At 47.8% G+C, this 20,247-nt stretch overlaps 1 protein-coding gene across 1 annotated transcript in view; it reads right to left on the bottom strand.

The window, feature by feature from the left end:
• LOC121276098 (disintegrin and metalloproteinase domain-containing protein 12-like) overlaps window positions 1–20,247 on the bottom strand; it is a 772,855-nt gene that overhangs the window by 171,023 nt on the left and 581,585 nt on the right. The window contains exon 7 of the mRNA XM_041184044.1: window positions 14,883–14,948. Coding sequence (XP_041039978.1) covers window positions 14,883–14,948 — 66 coding nt within the window. The remainder of the gene's footprint in view (window positions 1–14,882; window positions 14,949–20,247) is intronic.

Here is a 20,247-nt window from a genome sequence, read left to right as displayed (position 1 = left end):
CCTCAACTGATCCTCCACACTCCTCACACTCACCATTAAATGATCCTCCACAAGTCCTCACACTCACCCTCCACATGATCCAACACACGCCTCTCACTCACCCTCCACTGATCCTCCACACTCCTCACACTCACCATCCAAATGATCCTCCACACTCCGCACACTCACACTCCACATGGTCGCACAACTCCACACCCTCAGCCTCAACTGATCCTCCGCGCTCCTCACACTCAACCTCCACATGATCCAACACACTCCTCACACTCACCCTCCACTAATCCTCCACACTCCTCACAATAACTCTCCACTGATCCTCCACAATCCTCTCCCTCACCCTCCTCACTCCTCACACTCAACCTCCACTGTACCTCCACTCCTCACACTCACCATCCACTTGATCCCACACACTCCTCACACTCACCCTCCACTGATCCTCCACACTCGTCACACTCAACCTCCACATGATTCTCCACACTCCTCAGAAACAACCACAACTGATCCTCCACACTCCTCACACTCACCCTCCACTGATCCTCCACACTCCTCACACTCACTTTCCACATGATCCCACACACACCTCACGCTCACCCTCCACATAATCCCACAAACTCCTCACACTCACCCTCCACTGATCCTCCACACTCCTCATACTCACCCTCCACATGATCACACACACACCTCAAACTCACCCTCCACTGATCCTCCACACTCCTCACACTCACCCTGCACTGATCCTCCACACTCCTCACACTCACCCTCCACATGATCCTCCACACTCCTCACAATCAACCTCCACTGATCCTCCACACTCCTCACACTCACCCTCCACTGACCCTCCACCCTCCTCACACTCACCGTCCAATGATCCTCCACACTCCACACACACACCCTCCACATGATCCTCCACACTCCTCACACTCACCGTCCAATGATCCTTCACACTCCTCACACTCAACCTCCACATGATCCCCCACAACTCCTCACACTCACCCTCAACTGATCCTCCACACTCCTCACACTCACCCTTAAATGATCCTCCACACTCCTCACATCACCCGCCACTGATCCTCCACAATCCTCACACTCACCCTCCACTGATCCTCAACACTCCTCACACTCACCCTCCACATGATTGAACACACTCCGCACACTCACACTCCACATGATCCCACACTCTCCTCACACTCACGCTCCGCTGATCCTTCTCACTCCTTACACTCACCCTCCACTGCTCCTCCACACTCCTCACACTCACCCTCCACTGATTCCACACACTCCTCACGCTCACCCTCAACATGATCCTCCACACTACTCACACTCAACCTCCACATGATTGAACACCCTCCTCACACTCACCCTCCACATGATCCCAGACTCTTCACACTCACCCTCCACTGATCCTCCACACTCCTCACACTCACCTCCACTGATCATCCACACTCTGCACACTCACACTCCACATGATCCCACACACTCCTCATACTCAACCTCCACTGATCCTCCACACTCCTCACACTCAACCTCCACAGGAACCCACACACACCTCACATCACCCTCCACTTATCCTTCACACTCCTCACACTCACCCTCCACTGATCCTCCACACTCCTCCCACTCACCCTCCACTGATCCGCCACAATCCTCACACTCACCCTACACTGATCCTCCACACTCCTCACACTCACGCTTCACTGATCCGCAAGACTCCTCACACTGACCCTCCACTGGTCCTCCACACTCCTCACACTCTCCCTCCACTGATCCTCCACACTCTTCGCACTCACCCTCCATTGTTCCTCCACACTCCTCACAGTCAACCTCCACATGATCGAACACACTCCTCACACTCACCCTCCACATGATCCCACACACTCCTCACACTCACCTCCACTGATCCCACACACGCCTCACACTCACACTCCACATGAAGCCGCACAGCTCCTCACACTCACCCTCCACATGATCCGAAACACTCCTCACACTCACCCTCCACTGATCCTCCACACTCCTCACACTCACCCTCCACATGATCCCACACACTCCTCACACTCACCCTCCACTGATCCTCCACACTCCTCACACTCACCCTCCAGTGATCCTCCACACTCCTCACACTCACCCTCCACTGATCCCACACACTCCTCAAACTCACCTTCCACATGATCCTCCACACTCCTCACACTCAACCTCCACATGATCGAACATACTCCTCAAACTCACCCTCCACATGATCCCACACACTCATCACACTCAACCTCCACTGATCCTCTACACTCCTCACACTCACCTCCACTGATCCCACACACTCCTCACACTCAACCTCCACATGATCCCACACACTCCTCACACTCACCCGCCACATGATCCTCTACACTCCTCACGCTCACCCTCCACTGATCCTCCACACTCCTCACACTCACCTCCACTGATCCCACACACTCCTCACACACACACCACCTGAAGCCCCACAGCTCCTCACGCTCACCCTCCACATGATCCCAAACACACCTCACACTCACCCTCCACTGATCCTCCACACTCCTCACACTCTCCCTCCACTGATCGTCCATATTCCTCACCCTCACCCTCTACTGATCCTCCACACTCTTCACACTCACCCTCCACTGATCCTTCACACTCTTCACACTCACCCTCCACTGATCCCTTGCACTCCTCACATTCACCCTCCCATGATCCTCCACACTCCTCACACTCAACCTCCACATGATCGAACACACTCCTCCCACTCACCCTCCACATAATCCCACACACTCTTCACACTCACCCTCCACATAATCCTCCACACTCCTCAAACTCAACCCCCACCGATCCTCCACACTCCTCACACTCACCCTCCACATGATCCCACACACTCCTCACAATCACCCTCCACTGATCCTCCACACTCCTCAAACTCAACCTCCACTGATCCTCCACGCTCCTCACACTCACACTCCACATGAAGCCCCACAGCTCTTCACACTCACCCTCCACATGATCCCACACACTCCTCACACTCACCCTCCACTGATCGGCCACACTCCTCACAATAACCCTCCACTGATCCCCCAAACTCCTCACACTCACCCTCCAGTGATCCTCCACACTCCTCACACTCACCCTCCACTGATCCCACACACTCCTCACACTCACCCTCCACATGATCCTCCACACTACTCACACTCACCTCCACTGATGCCACACACTCCTCACACTCACCCTCCACTGATCCTCCAGACTCCTCACACTCACCCTCCACTGATCCTTCACTCCTCACACTCACCATCCACTGATCCGCCACTATCCTCACACTCATCCTCCACTGATCCTCCACACTGCTCACACTCACCATCCACATGATCCCACACACTCCTCACTCACCCTCCACTGATCCTCCACACTCCTCACACTCATCCTCCACTGATCCTCCACACTGCTCACACTCACCATCCACATGATCCCACACACTCCTCACTCACCCTCCACTGATCCTCCACACTCCTCACACTCACCTCCACTGATCCCACACACTCCTCACACTCACCCTCCACATGATCCTCTACACTCCTCACGCTCACCCTCCACTGATCCCACACACTCCTCACACTCACACACCACATGAAGCCCCACAGCTCCTCACACTCAGCCTCCACATGATCCCAAACACACCTCACACTCACCCTCCACTGATCCTCCACACTCCTCACACTCTCCCTCCACTGATCGTCCATATTCCTCACCCTCACCCTCTACTGATCCTCCACACTCCTCACACTCACCCTCCACTGATCCTCCACACTCCTCACACTCAACCTCCACATGATCGAACACACTCCTCACACTCACCCTCCACATAATCCCACACACTCTTCACACTCACCCTCCACATAATCCTCCACACTCCTCAAACTCAACCCCCACTGATCCTCCACACTCCTCACACTCACCCTCCACATGATCCCACACACTCCTCACACTCACACTCCACTGATCCTCCACACTCCTCAAACTCAACCTCCACTGATCCTCCACGCTCCTCACACTCACACTCCACATGAAGCCCCACAGCTCTTCACACTCACCCTCCACATGATCCCACACACTCCTCACACTCACCCTCCAGTGATCCCCCACACTCCTCACACTCACCCTCCACTGATCTCACACACTCCTCACACTCACCCTCCACATGATCCTCCACACTCCTCACACTCAACCTCCACATGATCGAACACACTCCTCCCACTCACCCTCCACAGGATCCCACACACTCCTCACACTCACGCTTTACATGATCCTCCACATGTCTCACACTCACCCTCCACTGATCCTCCACACTCCTCAAACTCAACCCCCACTGATCCTCCACACTCCTCACACTCACCCTCCACATGATCCCACACACTCCTCACACTCACACTCCACTGATCCTCCACACTCCTCAAACTCAACCTCCACTGATCCTCCACGCTCCTCACACTCACACTCCACATGAAGCCCCACAGCTCTTCACACTCACCCTCCACATGATCCCACACACTCCTCACACTCACCCTCCAGTGATCCTCCACACTCCTCACACTCACCCTCCACTGATCTCACACACTCCTCACACTCACCCTCCACATGATCCTCCACACTACTCACACTCACCTCCACTGATGCCACACACACCTCACACTCACCCTCCACTGATCCTCCACACTCCTCACATTCAACCTCCACATAATCCCACACACTCCTCACTCTCACCCTCCATTGATCCTCAACACTCCTCACACTCACCATCCACTGATCCGCCACTATCCTCACACTCATCCTCCACTGATCCTCCACACTGCTCACACTCACCATCCACATGATCCCACACACTCCTCACACTCACCCTCCACTGATCCTCCTCACTCCTCACACTCACCCTCCACTGATCGGCCACACTCCTCACACTCACCCTCCAGTGATCCTCCACACTCCTCACACTCACCCTCCACTGATCCCACACACTCCTCAAACTCACCTTCCACATGATCCTCCACACTCCTCACACTCAACCTCCACATGATCGAACATACTCCTCACACTCACCCTCCACTGATCCTCCATATTCCTCACCCTCACCCTCTACTGATCCTCCACACTCCTCACACTCACCCTCCACTGATCCTCCACACTCTTCACACTCACCCTCCACTGATCCCACGCACTCCTCACATTCACCCTCCCATGATCCTCCACACTCCTCACACTCACCCTCCACATGATCCCACACACTCTCACGCTCACCCTCCACTGATCCTCCACACTCCTCAAACTCTCCCTCCACAGATCCTCCACAATCCTCACTCTCAACCTCCACTGATCCTCCACACTCCTTACACTCACCCTCCACATGATCCTCCAACTCCTCATGCTCACCCTCCACGGATCCCACACACTCCTCACACTCACCCTTCACTGATCCTCCACACTCCTCACACTCACCCTCCACTGATCCGCCACACTCCTCACACTCACCCTCCACATGATCCCAAACACTCCTTTCACTCAACCTCCAATGATGCTCCACAATCCTCACACTCACCCTCCACATGATCCCACACACTCCTCACACTCACCCTCCACATAATCCTCCACACTCCTCAAACTCAACCCCCACTGATCCTCCACACTCCTCACACTCACCCTCCACATGAGCCCACACACTCCTCACACTCATTCTCCACTGATCCTCCACACTCCTCAAACTCAACCTCCACTGATCCTCCACGCTCCTCACACTCACACTCCACATGAAGCCCCACAGCTCTTCACACTCACCCTCCACATGATCCCACACACTCCTCACACTCACCCTCCACTGATCGGCCACACTCCTCACACTAACCCTCCACTGATCCCCCACACTCCTCACACACCCTCCAGTGATCCTCTACACTCCTCACACTCACCCTCCACTGATCCCACACACTCCTCACACTCACCTCCACTGATGCCACACACTCCTCACACTCACCCTCCACTGATCCTCGACTCCTCACACTCACCCTCCACTGATCCTCCACACTCCTCACATTCAACCTCCACAAAATCCCACACACTCCTCACACTCACCCTCCACTGATCCTCCACACTCCTCATGCTCACCCTCCACTGATCCTCCACACTCCTCACACTCACCCTCCACTTATCCTCCACACTCCTCACACTCTCCCTCCACTGATCCTCCACATTCCTCACACTCACCCCCTACTGATCCTCCACACTCCTCACACTCAACCTCCACATGATCGAACACACTCCTCACACTCACCCTCCACATGATCCCACACACTCTCACACTCAACCTCCACATGATCCCACACACTCCTCATACTCACCCTCCACTGATCCTCCACACTCCTCACACTCAACCTCCACATGATCCCACACACTCCTCACACTCACCCTCCACTGATCCTCCACACTCCTCACACTCACCCTCCACATCATCCTCCACAGTACTCATGCTCACCCTCCACTGATCCTCCACACTCCTCACACTCACCCTCGAATAATCCGCCGCACTCCTCACACTCACCCTCCACTGATCCGCCACACTCCTCACATTCCCCCTCCACATCATCCTCCACACTCCTTTCACTCAACCTCCAATGATCCTCCACAATCCTCACACTCACCCTCCACATGAGCCCACTCACTCCTCACACTCACCCTCCACATAATCCTCCACACTCCTCAAACTCAACCCCCGCTGATCCTCCACACTCCTCACACTCACCCTCCACATGATCCCACACACTCCTCACACTCACCCTCCACAAACTCCCACACACTCCTCACACTCACCCTCCATTTATCCTCCACACTCCTCCCACTCAACCTTCACTGATCCCACGCACTCCTCACACTCACCCTCCACATGAGCCCACACACTCTTCACATTCACCCTACACTGATCCTCCACACTCTCCACACTCAACTCCACTGCTCACACACTCCTCACACTCACCCTCCACTGATCCTCCACACTCCTCACACTCACCCTCCACTGATCCTCCACACTACACACACTCACCCTCCACTAATCCTCCACACTCCTCACACTCACCCTACACTGATCCTCCACACTCCTCACACTCACCCTCCCCGGATCCTCCACACTCCTCTCACTCACCCTCCCCGGATCCTCCACACTCCTCTCACTCACCCTCCACTAATCGTTCACACTCCTCAGACTCACCCTCCACTGATCCGCCACACTCCTCACACCGTCCCTCCACTGATCCTCCACACTCCTCACACTCGCCCTCCACTGATCCTCCACACTCCTCACACTCACCCTCCACTGATCCTCCACACTCCTCACACTGACCCTCCACTGATCCAACACGCTCCTCACACTCACCCTCCACTGATCCCACACACTCCTCACACTCACCCTCCACATGTTATGAAGCTATTAATGTATTCAATATTTTGGTAAATAATTTTCTTTTAAAATAGAGGTTTAGTCTGTACGTGGATAAAAGCCAGCTAGTCTGGGTTTTTTGATGGTGACTTGTTTTGATATGGAAGAGAGATAGTATGCATTTGAATTTTTTGAATAGAACATTCAAGCTACCAAGCAATATTTGATACAATGAATGGGGTTTCATTGTTAAAAGGTAAAGTTCAAAGATACTGGTGAGACAATGAGAATTTGAATTCAATCAGTGGTGGTAGGTATAACTTCAGTAGTTTTCGGGTGTGCAGGGCAGAGGCAATGTAAGATCAAAAGGCAGCTGTAAGCCTCCAACTGACTCCACAGTGAAAAGAAGCTCATTTTGAATTTGTACTGTGAAAATGCTTTGCCTGGTGTTTGGTTAAGTCTATGGGTTGTTGCATTAATGGAGATTAGTTTGGGAATCTATTAAAAGTTGTGATAATAGTAATTTGTAGCCAAGTGTATATATTAACCTGTGTAAATTAATAAAATATTTCAATTAGTTTAATGCAAAACCTCAAGAACTAATGGCCTGATTCCTGAATTTAGAGTTGCATCTCAAACATAACACTAAAAATTATAGGTTATGACAGTTGTTTAAAGTTTCCCTCTGGGGTTTTAAATAGCTCCGCTTCACCAACTGCATCGGTCATAACAATGGGAGGCTGTGCCGGGATCAATTATATTTCTAATTCCTCAATTGGTTAGGAGTTGGTGAATCTTAAGTTTATGAGCACTAGAGGCACTTTGAATCCAGGAGTTGGTGAGGTATTTTAGAAGTGGAAGATGGCAAGATGGCATTGCCAATTGCTAAGTCCACTCTGGGATTACAAGAGATAACTCTGATTGGGTTGGAGAAATTAACCAAATATAAGTTAACAGAGTTGGTGGATAAGTTACAATTGGGGTTACCAGTGGGGGGCTAGGAAATCAGATGTAGTTATAAGTATAGCAGAGCATCTACAATTGTAAGTGAAACCTGACACTAGTGAGTCACAGCTGGAGGTAGTGATACTTCACTTAAAAATGAAGACATTAGAATTTCAACAAGCAAAGGAACTGAAAATGCTTGAATTAGAAGCAAAGAACAGAGAAATGGCTTTTAAAAAGGAATTAGAAATTGTAAAAATGGAGAAGGAGGAAAGAGAGAGAGAGAAAGTGAATTCCAACTGAAAATGTTGGCAGTTAGAAAAGAGACATCAGTAGGTGAGGTGTGTAAAACCAACCATTAATTGGGATAGATATAGTTTTAAGGGCTTGGATGGAGTGGATTTATTGAAATGTGTACGGGAGAACTTTTTAGGTCAATATGTAGAGGGTCCAACAAGGGACGGCGCATTGCTGGACCTAATTCTGGGGAATGAAGCCGGACAGGTGGCTGAGGTGGTGGTTGGGGGAGCATTTTAGTGATAGCGACCACAACATGGTACAATTTAAGTTTGTTATGGACAAAGAAATACACAAGTTGCAAAAAGATGTTTTGGATTGGGAGAGAGCAGATTTTAGTAAAATAAGGCAGAATCTGGCCAAGGTAGACTAGGAACAGCTACTTGTGGGGAAATCTACAGAGGAGCAGTGGGGGGCATTCAAATAGGAAATGGGGAGGGTACAGGCTCAACGTGTTCCCTCTAGGGTGATAGAAAGGGGTAACAAGCCCTGAGAACCATAGATGACCAGAGATATTCAGGATACGATGAGAAGGAAAAGAGATGCTTTTAGCAGGTACAAGGGAAGCAAATCAGCAGAGGCGTTAGTGGAATACAGACAATGCAAGGTGGAGCTTAAGAAAGCAATTAGGAGAGCAAAGAGGGGATATGAGAAAGCTCTGGCTGGTAAAAGTAGGGAAATCCCAAGATATTCTGTAAGTATATCAATGGAAAGAGGATAACCAGGGAAAGAGTAGGGGCCATAAGGGACCGAGGGGGTAATCTATGGATGGAACCAGAGGACATTGGTAGAGTGCACAGGTCCCTGAAGGCAGCAGTTCAAGTAGACAAGGTTGTAAAGAAGGCATATGGAATGCTCTCCTTCATTGGTAGAGGTATAGAATATAAAAGTAAGGATATAATGTTGGAATTGTATAAAACACTGGTGAGGCCACAACTGGAGTATTGTGTGCAGTTCTGGTCACCACATTACAGGCAGGATGTAATACCTCTGGAGAGAGTGCAGAGGAGGTTTACATGAAAGTTACCAGGATTAGAAAAGTGTAGCTACGAGGAGAGATTGCATAGTTTGGGATTATTTTCCATAGAACAAAGAAGGCTGAGAGGTGACTTGATTGAGGTGTACAAAATTATGAGGGGAATAGGTAGAGTGGACAGGATAAAATTGTTTCCCTTGGTGGAGAATTCGAAAAACAGGGGGCATAGATTCAAGATGAGTGGCAGAAGATGTAGGAGGGACATGAGGAAGAACTTTTTAATTCAGAGAGTAGTGGGTGTCTGGAATTCCCTGCCCAAGTTGGTGGTAGAGGCAGAAACTCAAAACTCCTTTAAAAAGCACCTGGATCTGCACCTTAAGTGCTGTAAGCTGCAGGGCAATGGGCCGCGTGCAGGAAGGTGGGATTAGAAAGGGCACCTGGGTGTCCTCGGGCTGGCATGGACAAGATGGACCGAATGGCCTCCTTCATTGGTGTAACTTTTCTATGGCTCTATGGTTCTGTGGAATACTTCGCATCTGTCTTCACCCAAGAGAATGAGGATGAAGGCACCGAACTCGGGGAGTGAGACTGCGAGGTTTTTAAGCAAATTGATACAGGGAGTGACAAGATACTGGAGGTGTTGGCAAGCTTAAAAGTGGACAATTCTCCAGGTTCAGATGAATTATGTCCCAGACTGCTGAGTGAGGCAAGGGAGGAGATTGCAGGGGCTCTGACCCAAATTTTGAATTCCTCTCTGGCCATGGGGGAGGTGCCAGAGGACTGGAGAACAACTAATGTGGTTCCACTATTTAAGAAGGGTTGTAGAGATAAGCCAGGGAACTACAGGCCAGCGAGTCTCACGTCAGTGGTAGGGAAACCAGTGGAGAAAATTCTGAAGGAGAGAATCTATCTCCACTTGGAGAGGCAAGGTTTGATCAGGGATAGTCAGCATAGCTTTGTCAGAGAGAGGTCATGCCCTACAAATTGGTTGCTGCGGCTCATCGACAGGTGTAGGAGCTGTTATCACGAAAGTATAATAATTCTCGTAATATTATTATGATTTATTGTAAAAGTAGGTTAATAATGGGGTTTGGATAGTTTGTGTGTATGTGTGGGGGATTTAATTGAATTGGAGACAGCTAGTTTGGAGGTTTTGACTCATCAAAAGAAGTTAGTTTTGAAATGCTAAATACATAATCATTGCTGAATCCTTAGAATGTAAGATGTGAGGAGAATTTGCATTTTTAAATAAATCAGGGCAGTTTGAATTTCAAAGAGATGGTAGGATGCTTAAACCTAGCCAGCGAAGCTAGGCCAAGCAGTGTGTTTATTTTTCCCAAAGGTTACAGACAATATAGGCACCATGAAAAGTTTTATATTATGGGAAAGTACATTTTCAAAGACATATGGGGGCAATCGAATTTACAAATTAAAAAGAGAGAAAGCGTATATAAGGGGGAATGAAAGGCTATGTTGGCAAGGGCCCTGTAACATCTAGCAGAAGCTTGCAAAGCCGCCTTAGAAACGCCTCCAGCATATCTGCATGAGTTTGCTGCATCCAGCCCTTAAAAGTGATAACTTTGCTGGCCTGGTTTTCTAACTTTAAAATGTATTTTTTGACTGTTGCCTTACAAGGGAGTACCTGGGAGACAGGTTAGGTAAAAAATTTCGTATGCACTATAGTATGAAGTAACTGGAATTGCATGTATGTGTTTGGCATCTTTTCTTTTGTTAACAAATATTTTACCTACATTTTTAGAAGGTCTTAGTGAACATATTACTTCTGAATTCAATGCATGCATCTCGCAATAAATACAAATGGCAAAACCATTGTGATAGCGGGATCAAATCTCCCTCGTGGATTAGATCTGTCTGGCGAACATCATCTGCCATGTCATAACAGCCATGTTATCACATAGAATGGAATTGGATCAGAAAGGCCCACTGGCTATATCTCAAGAACCATCTCCACAGCTGAACAGGGTTATTCCCAGGTTGAAAAGGAAGGTTTATTGGTGGTATTCGAGATGGAAAAAGTACACCACATAAACGACATTTCACCATTGTGTCAGATCATATACCATTAATGGGTTTATTCAGTGATGGTAGGCCATCTGCAAGAATACAACATTGGGTTTTGACATTATCTGCGTATGAGTATACTTATATGTACCGCTCTGGCTTGCACATTGCAAATGCGGACGCGGTCAGTTGTCTCCCAATATCCGATAACATTGTACGGAGGAGAGGTTGAATAGGTTGGGCCTGTACTCATTGGAGTTTCAGAGAATGAGAGGTGACCTTATAAGATTGCACATATAAGACATAAAAGATTCTTAGGGAGCTTGGTAGGATAGATGCTGAAAGGTTGTTTCCCCTTGTTGGAGAGTCTAGAACCAGGGGGCATAATCTCAGAGTAAGGGGCCACCCATTTAAAGCAGAGATAAGGAGGAATTCCTTCTCTCAGAGGGTTGTTAATCTGTGGAATTCTTTACCACAGAGTGCTGTAGAGGCTGGGTCATTAAGTATATTCAAGGCTGAGATAGACAGATTTTTAGTAAGGGAATCAAAGGTTATGGGGAAAAGGCAGGAAAATGGAGTAGAGGATTATCAGATCAGCCATGATCTCATTGAACGGCGGATCAGACTCGATGGGCTGAATGGCCTACTTCTGCTCCTACGTCTTATAGTCTTATTATGGTCTTATGGCTCCACAAGAAGTTGTGCTATTACTGAATTTCTTGGGTTGTTGCCTGTGTGTGCGAAGCAAATTAGAAATTGGAAGAACAGAGATCCAATATTGTCAAAAGTCAGAGATTTTGTTTTGTAAGGATGGTCAACTTTGTCTGTATCTGATGAGTTGAGACCATTCCTTGCCAAAAACACTGTCTTAAGCTTTTAAGGTGGGACTCAAGAGTTGCCATCCCATTGCAATGTGGAGAACTACTCTTGACAGAGCTTCACAGTGTGCATCCAAGCAATCGAAGATTAAAATGCTTGTGTGAAGCTATGTCTGGTGGCCAGGCATTGACAGTGACATTGAAAGCGTGGTCAAGCACTGTCTCCAGTGTCAGCAATAACAGAAGTTGCCTGTTTCAGCTCCCCTTGCATCCGCGGGAGTGGCCTGGTCGGTCTTACATTAGACTGCATATCGATTATGTAGGACCATTCTTTGGTACCATATTTTTGTTGATTGTAGATGCACATTCTAAATGGATGGATGTATACAAAGTCAAATCGCCAACACCAAGCGCAACTATGAAGGAGCTGAGTCACTGCTTCAGCATACACAGCCTACCTGAAATTGTCATTTGATATCAGTACAGCCTTTGCCGACACAAAGTTTCAGAAATTCATGGATCTGAATGGAATCTGCCAAATAAAGACAGCCCCTTGGCATCCCTCACCGAATGTTTTAGCCAAAAGAGCTGTACAAACTTTCAAAGTCTGGTATGAAAAGATTATCAGAAGGTACTCTAGAATCTCGACTTTCCCAGGTTCTTTTCAGTTATCGTACAGATACTACCATTTGACTACGAGTTCAACACCGTCTGAATTATTGATGAAACACTGCACATGTATGTGGTTGAGCCTAGTGTTTCCAAATTTAGAGGGGAAGGTAGAGCGGAATCAGAGTAATCAAAAATGTAATTACGAAAATGCAAAGCTCGCATATTCAATTTAGGTGACACGGTATTTGTGCAAAAATTTCAGAAGTGGACTTTGTTGGACTCTTGGAACCATTGTGTCAGAGATTGCTCCATTATTTTCCAAGTACAAGTGGAAGATTGGATTATCTGTAAGCACGTAGATCATATTTGTGCTAGAGAGACATTCCATCAACCAACCATTCTGCCTGTGACTAACGTCAAACTATCAATTCCTGAGGTGACTAATTGACCTAGAATAGACATGCCTAATGTCTCTGTTGAGTTGCCGAATCCTGAACTGTCACTTTCTGATGGTGTGTCTCATGCTGCATTTCCAGACCCTGTCGATCCTGTTGCCCAGAACTGGACACAGTACTCCAGTTGAGGCCAAACCAGTGTTTCATACAAGTTTAATAAAGCCTCCTTGTTTTTATGCCTCTTTATATAAAGCCTGGGATCCCATTTTTTTATTAACCGGATATACTTCAAGTGGTAGAGCTGCGCCGCTCTAGCCCCATAAGGACAGCACCCTTAGAGATGTGATCTTTAATCACCTGTAGTTGTATATATGTAAATGTTGTGGATATTCAAATATTTTTCTGTAAATAGAAATTGTAAAAAACTAAAAGGGGAGGAAATGGAGCAGCTGAGGGTATAGCCCCTCCTGCCGTCTATCTTGGGTCACGTCGTGTTCTGGGAGGCTCCAGCCAATGAGCCCTAAGCGTGGGCAATCCAGAGATTGGGGCTTCCTTATGAGAATCCTGATCGAGCATGTAGCACCTGAAAAGCTCTGTTTCTTGTTGTAACTCGTCCACTCCATCTAGTCATTTGCACCAATCCCTTGCTAAGTACCTTAAATCTGTGTCCTCTTAGTCCTTGATCCTTCCATCCATGGGAACAGCTTTTCCCTATCTACTCTGTCCAATCCCCTCATAATTTTGAATACTTCTATTAAAATGCTCAACCTTCTTTTCTCCAAGGAGAACAAGCCCAGATTCTACAAACTATCTTCATAACTGAAGTTCCTCATTCCTAGAACCATTCCTGTGAATCTTTTCTGCACCCTCTCTAATGCCTTCACATCCTTCCTAAAGTGAGTTGCCCAGAACTGGACACAGTACTCCAGTTGAGGCCAAACCAGTGTTTCATACAAGTTTAATATAGGCTCCTAGTTTTTATACTATATGCCTCTTTATATAAAGCTTTATATAAAGCTCAGGATCCCATTTTCTTTGTTAACCAGAAATAGCCCAGGTCCCTCTGCTCCTGCATGCCCTTTAGAATAAATCCTTTATTTTTTCCCCCTTCTCCCCCTTCTTCCTAACAAATGAATTACTTCTCACTTTCCAGCATTACATTTCCAGCATTACATTTCTTCTGCTATTTATCCACCCATTCCACTCACCTGTCTATGTCCTTTTGAATTTTAACACTATCATTTTGGAATGTGCAATGGTTCCAAGTTTGCGCCATGCACAAATTTTGAAATTGTGCCCTGTATACCAAGGTCTAGGTCATTGATGTATGTGTTGAAAAGCAGGGATCCTAACAGTGGCTCCTGGGGAACCTCAGTATAAACCTTCCTCCAGGATGATAAGCCACCTACCAGAGTATTGTCCCCCACAAGGACCAGCTCGACGTATCTCCGCTCTTTTAGCACATCCCTTTTCACCTGGAAAAAGAGAAAATCACAGTTAGTTTGACGTGAAATTGTACAGGGGGTCCTGGTTGGTAGGGGACCAATCACAGGCCAAGTCACATGCATCCTACTTTTCATCTTTTACACAGCCTTTTTACCACATAAACTATTTCAAAAGATCCTCAGTCTGGAAATAATAGATAAAAGCAAAATACTGTGGATGCTGGAATAAAAACAGAAAATGCTGATAGAGCTCAGCAGGTCTGGCAGCAGCTGTGGAGAGATAAACATAGTTAACGCTTTGAGTCCATATGACTTCTTCAGAACTAAACAGAAGTAGAAATGTGATGTGATGGATATTTTACTGCTTAAGAGGGGGCGGTGCAGGTGGAGCAAGAAAGGACGCCAGGTATAGGTGACAGCTAAGGAGAGATTGGCAAAGATGTCATGGACATAAGACAAAGGGAGTGTTAATGGTAGTGGTAAAGAGTAAAGAAGGTGCTGATAGTGTCATAAATCTAAGATAGCAGAAGGTGTTAATAGCAGAACAAGGGTCAGAGCTCTGTGAAGGCACAATATAGAAATATGGAAATAATAAAGATCTTTAAATTTACCAGTTATTTCCTCCTTCTTCGACCTCTCTCTTTTCCCTACCCTCCCTTCAAATCTCCGGTTTCCTTCATTCCACTGCCTCTTCAGCCTCTCTCTTCTTCCTCCTTGGTCACTGTGTCTATTCCCTACTCCCTCTTCTACCTCCTTTCCTCAGCATTATCTCAGTTTCCCCCTCTTTTCACTCCAATATTCCCTTTCCCCTTCCCTGATGCCAGTCAGTTGTTTAACTGCAGGGAATCGCACTTGGACCCTCACTTGTAGCCCCACAGTTACACATAAGAACATAATAAGGACCACAAATCTTTGATAACATTTTCCATCCAGCCCACAAAACATCAGCTAGCACAAGGTAGAAGTCAGATCTATGACCCTTGTACATCATCAGATAGCAAATGATGGAAGGCACCATGTAATAGTTTGCAGTGTGTAGTCATCCAAGTAAGAAATGTGAACAAGAGCTCCCCAAGACTGTACATGTGCTATTTAATCTACATGAATAAAGAACCCACATTTGAGTTTATCAATCCCATTTGAGCAGTTGGGGCACTTGTGTTCAGTGGTAAGTAAACGAAACACAACATGGTGGCAGCTTGTGGTTTCTGAAGATGTTTGAATTTTAAGCACACCATCTGCAACATTCCAGCGGCCAGTTCAGCTTGAAGACTCTGCATTCACGTGCAGAGAACATCTACAACAACTGTGAGAAATCGGGACTTCAAATCCTTCAGACTCAAATCGGAGGTTCACAGACTTATACAGCATTGACACATGCAGTAGCACAGCTGCACATTGAGTTCGCACAGAACACTTAGAAATCAGGAAGCTTCCAGTTCACCTTGGAACTACAGCAGTGATTTGTATGTTCAACCGAGGATCAACATGTAGCTCCAAGAGGTGCAGCACTAGGCACTACTCAAGTAGCAAAAATAGGGCGATCTGTTATTTTGGATAGTGCCAGGGACAGTTGATCAAACAGCAGGCTTGGGAAGACTTAGAAAAGCTCAGAAAAGCCATTGCAGCTATTATGAATTTTTGAGCATCATGGTACGTTCACACCAAAACACCACTTTATGTACGAGGCCTATAAAAGCGCATGAAGGGGAAAATAGTGCCACAAGCCTGGAACTACTAAAAAAGGATAGGCAACTGAAGTACTACAGGTAGTTGAATCTGCAGCATCTTTAATGCTGAATGTTGAAAAAGGAGGAGAGTCTATTCCTAACTCAGAAAACACAAAGTCTTGGAAATATCGATACATTAGCCCATAATACCCATGGAGTGTCAGAGCCAGATTGCCACTCCGCTCCTTGAGAAGGTGGTGGTGTGGTGGTATTAGCACTGGGCCGGAAATCCGGAGACCCAGTTTCAATCCCAGTATGGCAGATGGTGGAATTTAAACTCAGTAGCAAAGTCTAACGATGACTGTGCAACCATTGTCAGTTGGTGTAAAAATCCATCTGGTTAACTAACGATCTTTAGGGAAGGAAATCTTCACCTCATCTCTCCTACATTTGACCCCAGATACGCAGTAATGTGGTTGATTCTTAAGTGCCCTTTGAATGGTCTAGCAAGCCATTCAATTGTATTAAGCTACTAAAAAGTCAATAAAAAGGAATGACCTTGGCACTTGAAGTGACAGCAGCAAAGTCAGCTCTGTCGGCCCTGCAAAATGCTCCTTACTAACATCTGGAGGCTTGTGCCAAAATTGGGAGAGCTGTCTCACAGACTAGCCAAACAGTAGACTGACATAGTTATTGTTACAGGCTTAATTTTCCAAATAGGTTTCTCATAAGAAACAGTGACTTTATTTACAGGGCTTCAGCAGCAGCTACATGCTTCCATCCAGAACCACAACTGGACACAAACTTCACCCCTAAGGTTCCCCGTGCTTTGGGCTGATTCATTTATTCTGTCATATGATACTACACAGCACAATCAGTCTGCTACAGTCACTACATTCCTGAAAGCTACAGTCACTACATTCATTAAAACTACAGTCACTACATTCCTGAAAGCTCCAGTTACTACAGTCATACTCACGGAATCATACCTGACAGATCATGTCCCAGACTCCACCATCACCATCCCTGGGTATGTCCTGACCCACCGGCAGGGCAGACGCAGCAGAGGTGGTGGCACAGTGGTATACAGTTGGGAGGAAGTGGCCCTGGGAGTCCTCAACATCGACTCCGGACCCAATGAAGATCTCATAGAATCAGGTCAAACATGAGCAAGAAACCTCCTGCTGATTACTACATACCACCCTCCCTCAGCTGATAATCAGTGTTCCTCCATGTTGAACACCACTTGGAGGAAGCACCGAGGTTGGCGAGGGCACAAAATGTACTCTGGGTGGGGGACTTCTATGCCCATCACCAAAAGTGTCTCGGTAGCAACACGACTGACCGAGCTGGCCGAGTCCTAAAGGACATAGCTGCTAGACTGTGTCTGCGGCAGGTGTTGAGGGAACCAACAAGAGGGAAAAACATACTTAACCTAATCCTCACCAACCTGTCTGCCACAGATGCATCTGTCCATGACAGCATCAGTCAGAGTGGCCACCACACAGTCCTTGTGGAGACGAAGTCCCCTCCTCACACTGAGGATACCCTCCATCGTGTTGTGTGACACTACCACCATGCTAAATGGGATAGGTTTCGAACAGATCTAGCAACTCAAGACTGGGTATCCATGAGGCGCTGTGGGCCATCAGCAGCAGCAGAATTGTACTCGAACACAATCTGTAACCTCATGGTCCAGCATATCCCCCATTCTACCATTGCCAACAAGACAGGGTTTCAACCTGGATGTGCAGGAGGGCATGCCAGGAGAAACACCAGGCAACTTTGAGTCCTGGATTGCTGAACTCTTCACCCTGTCCAGGAGAGAACACTCAGCAACCCTGCAGAGAAATCTCATTTCCATCACTTGGACTCACAATCTTATCCTTTCAGTCATTACCCACAGTTCATGGCCATAGATGAGGATGGGGATGTAATATATGGTGGGGGAGGGGGAGGTGGTATAGTGGTATAGTGGTATTGTTGCTGGACTAGTATTTCAGAGACCCAGGGGAATGCTCTGGGGACCCGGGTTCATATCCCAGACGACAGACGGTGGAATTCAAATTCAATAAAAATCTGGAATTAAACGTCTGATGATGACCATGACCATGGAACCATTGCTGATTGTCATAAAAACCCATCTGGTTCACTAATGTCCTTTAAGGAAGGAAATCTGCTGTCCTGACCTGATCTGGCCTACACGTGACTCCAGACCCAGAGCAATGTGGTTGACTCTTAACTGCCCTCTGAACAAGGGCAATTAGGGATGGGCAATAAATGCTGGCCTAGGCAGTGGACGCCCACATCCCATAAATAAATAAATTTAAAAAATCGGCTGCTAAGCCAAGATCTTCGTCCTAAAACTCAGCTTCCACTTCACTACCACAGACCAGTCGAGCACTCGTAGATCTGCAGCTGCCGAATCGATCAGCTGGTCAATCTCACTCTCCCTCCTGCCATCACTCGCGATCAAAATGCCGAGATATTTGAACTCCTCCACTCAGGAAAGCTGTTCTCCCTCACCTGGAGAGAGCAACCTACTCTTTTCAGGTTTGGAGGTGCTGATCCACATCCCAGCAGCGAAACGCTTGAGTGCGCGCTGGAGATCACAGCTGGATGAGGAAAGAAGCACAACATCTTCAAACAGCAGAGATGCCACCCTCAAGACCCCAAATTGGATGTCCTCCATACCTCAGCTGTGCCTTGATAAGCTGTCCATGAAAATCATGAACAAGAGTGGGGACAAGACACACCCTTGGCAGAGTCCAACGCCCACCTTCAATGAATTCGACTAGTGCTGAGAATGGGGACACAACTCTCGATCCGCGAATAGAGGGACCTGATAGCGCGCAGAAGTGGCACCGGCACCTCATAATCCCATAGCACCTCCCACAAAGTATCCTGGGGAACGCAGTCGTGTGCCTTCTCCAGGTCTACAGACCAGAGGTAGACCGGATTAGCAAACTTCCACGACTTCAAATATCTGTGAGAGAGCAAAGAGCTGGTCCACTATTCCACAGCCAGGGTGGAATCTGCATTGTTCCTCCTGAATCTGAGGTTCGACTGATGGATGAAGTCTCCTCTCCAGCACTCTGGTATAGGCTTTCCCAGGGAGGCTGAGTAATGTGATCCCTTTATAGTTGGAACACACTCTCAGGTCCCCCTTCTTAAAGATGGGGCCACAACCCCAGTTTGCCAATCCAGTGGTACTGACCCCACCTTCCATACAACATTGTGGAGGCACGTTAGCCCAACATTGTCCAGCACCTTCAGCCTCTCTGGCCGAATCTCATCCACCCTTGCTGCCTTGCTGCTATGGAGCCCCTTGATCAGCACAGTGACCTCAGCAACAGCGATAGATCCAATCTCACAAGAGGGATCTGGCACTGCCTCCAATAAGGAGGCTATGCACACTGGGCTGAGGAGTTCCTTAAAATGTTCCTTCCATGTCTCGGCGATCTCCTCAGTTGAATTCAACGTTTTCCCACCATTGCTGAGAGCAGCTCGGGTAACACCCACCAACCACTCCTAAGATGCCAAATGGTTTACCAGAACAACTTTAAAGCCATCCGATAGTCAGTCTCCATGGCCTCTCCAAACTCCTCCCAAGCCCCAGGTTTGGCTTCAGCGACCGCTGTTACTCTAGATCCCCTGGC

This window comes from Carcharodon carcharias, chromosome 1, assembly GCF_017639515.1.
Source record: "Carcharodon carcharias isolate sCarCar2 chromosome 1, sCarCar2.pri, whole genome shotgun sequence".
Lineage (NCBI taxonomy): Eukaryota > Metazoa > Chordata > Chondrichthyes > Lamniformes > Lamnidae > Carcharodon > Carcharodon carcharias.
The sequence above is the reverse complement of the archived record's forward strand: the minus strand, read 5'-3'. Positions and strand labels throughout refer to the sequence as shown.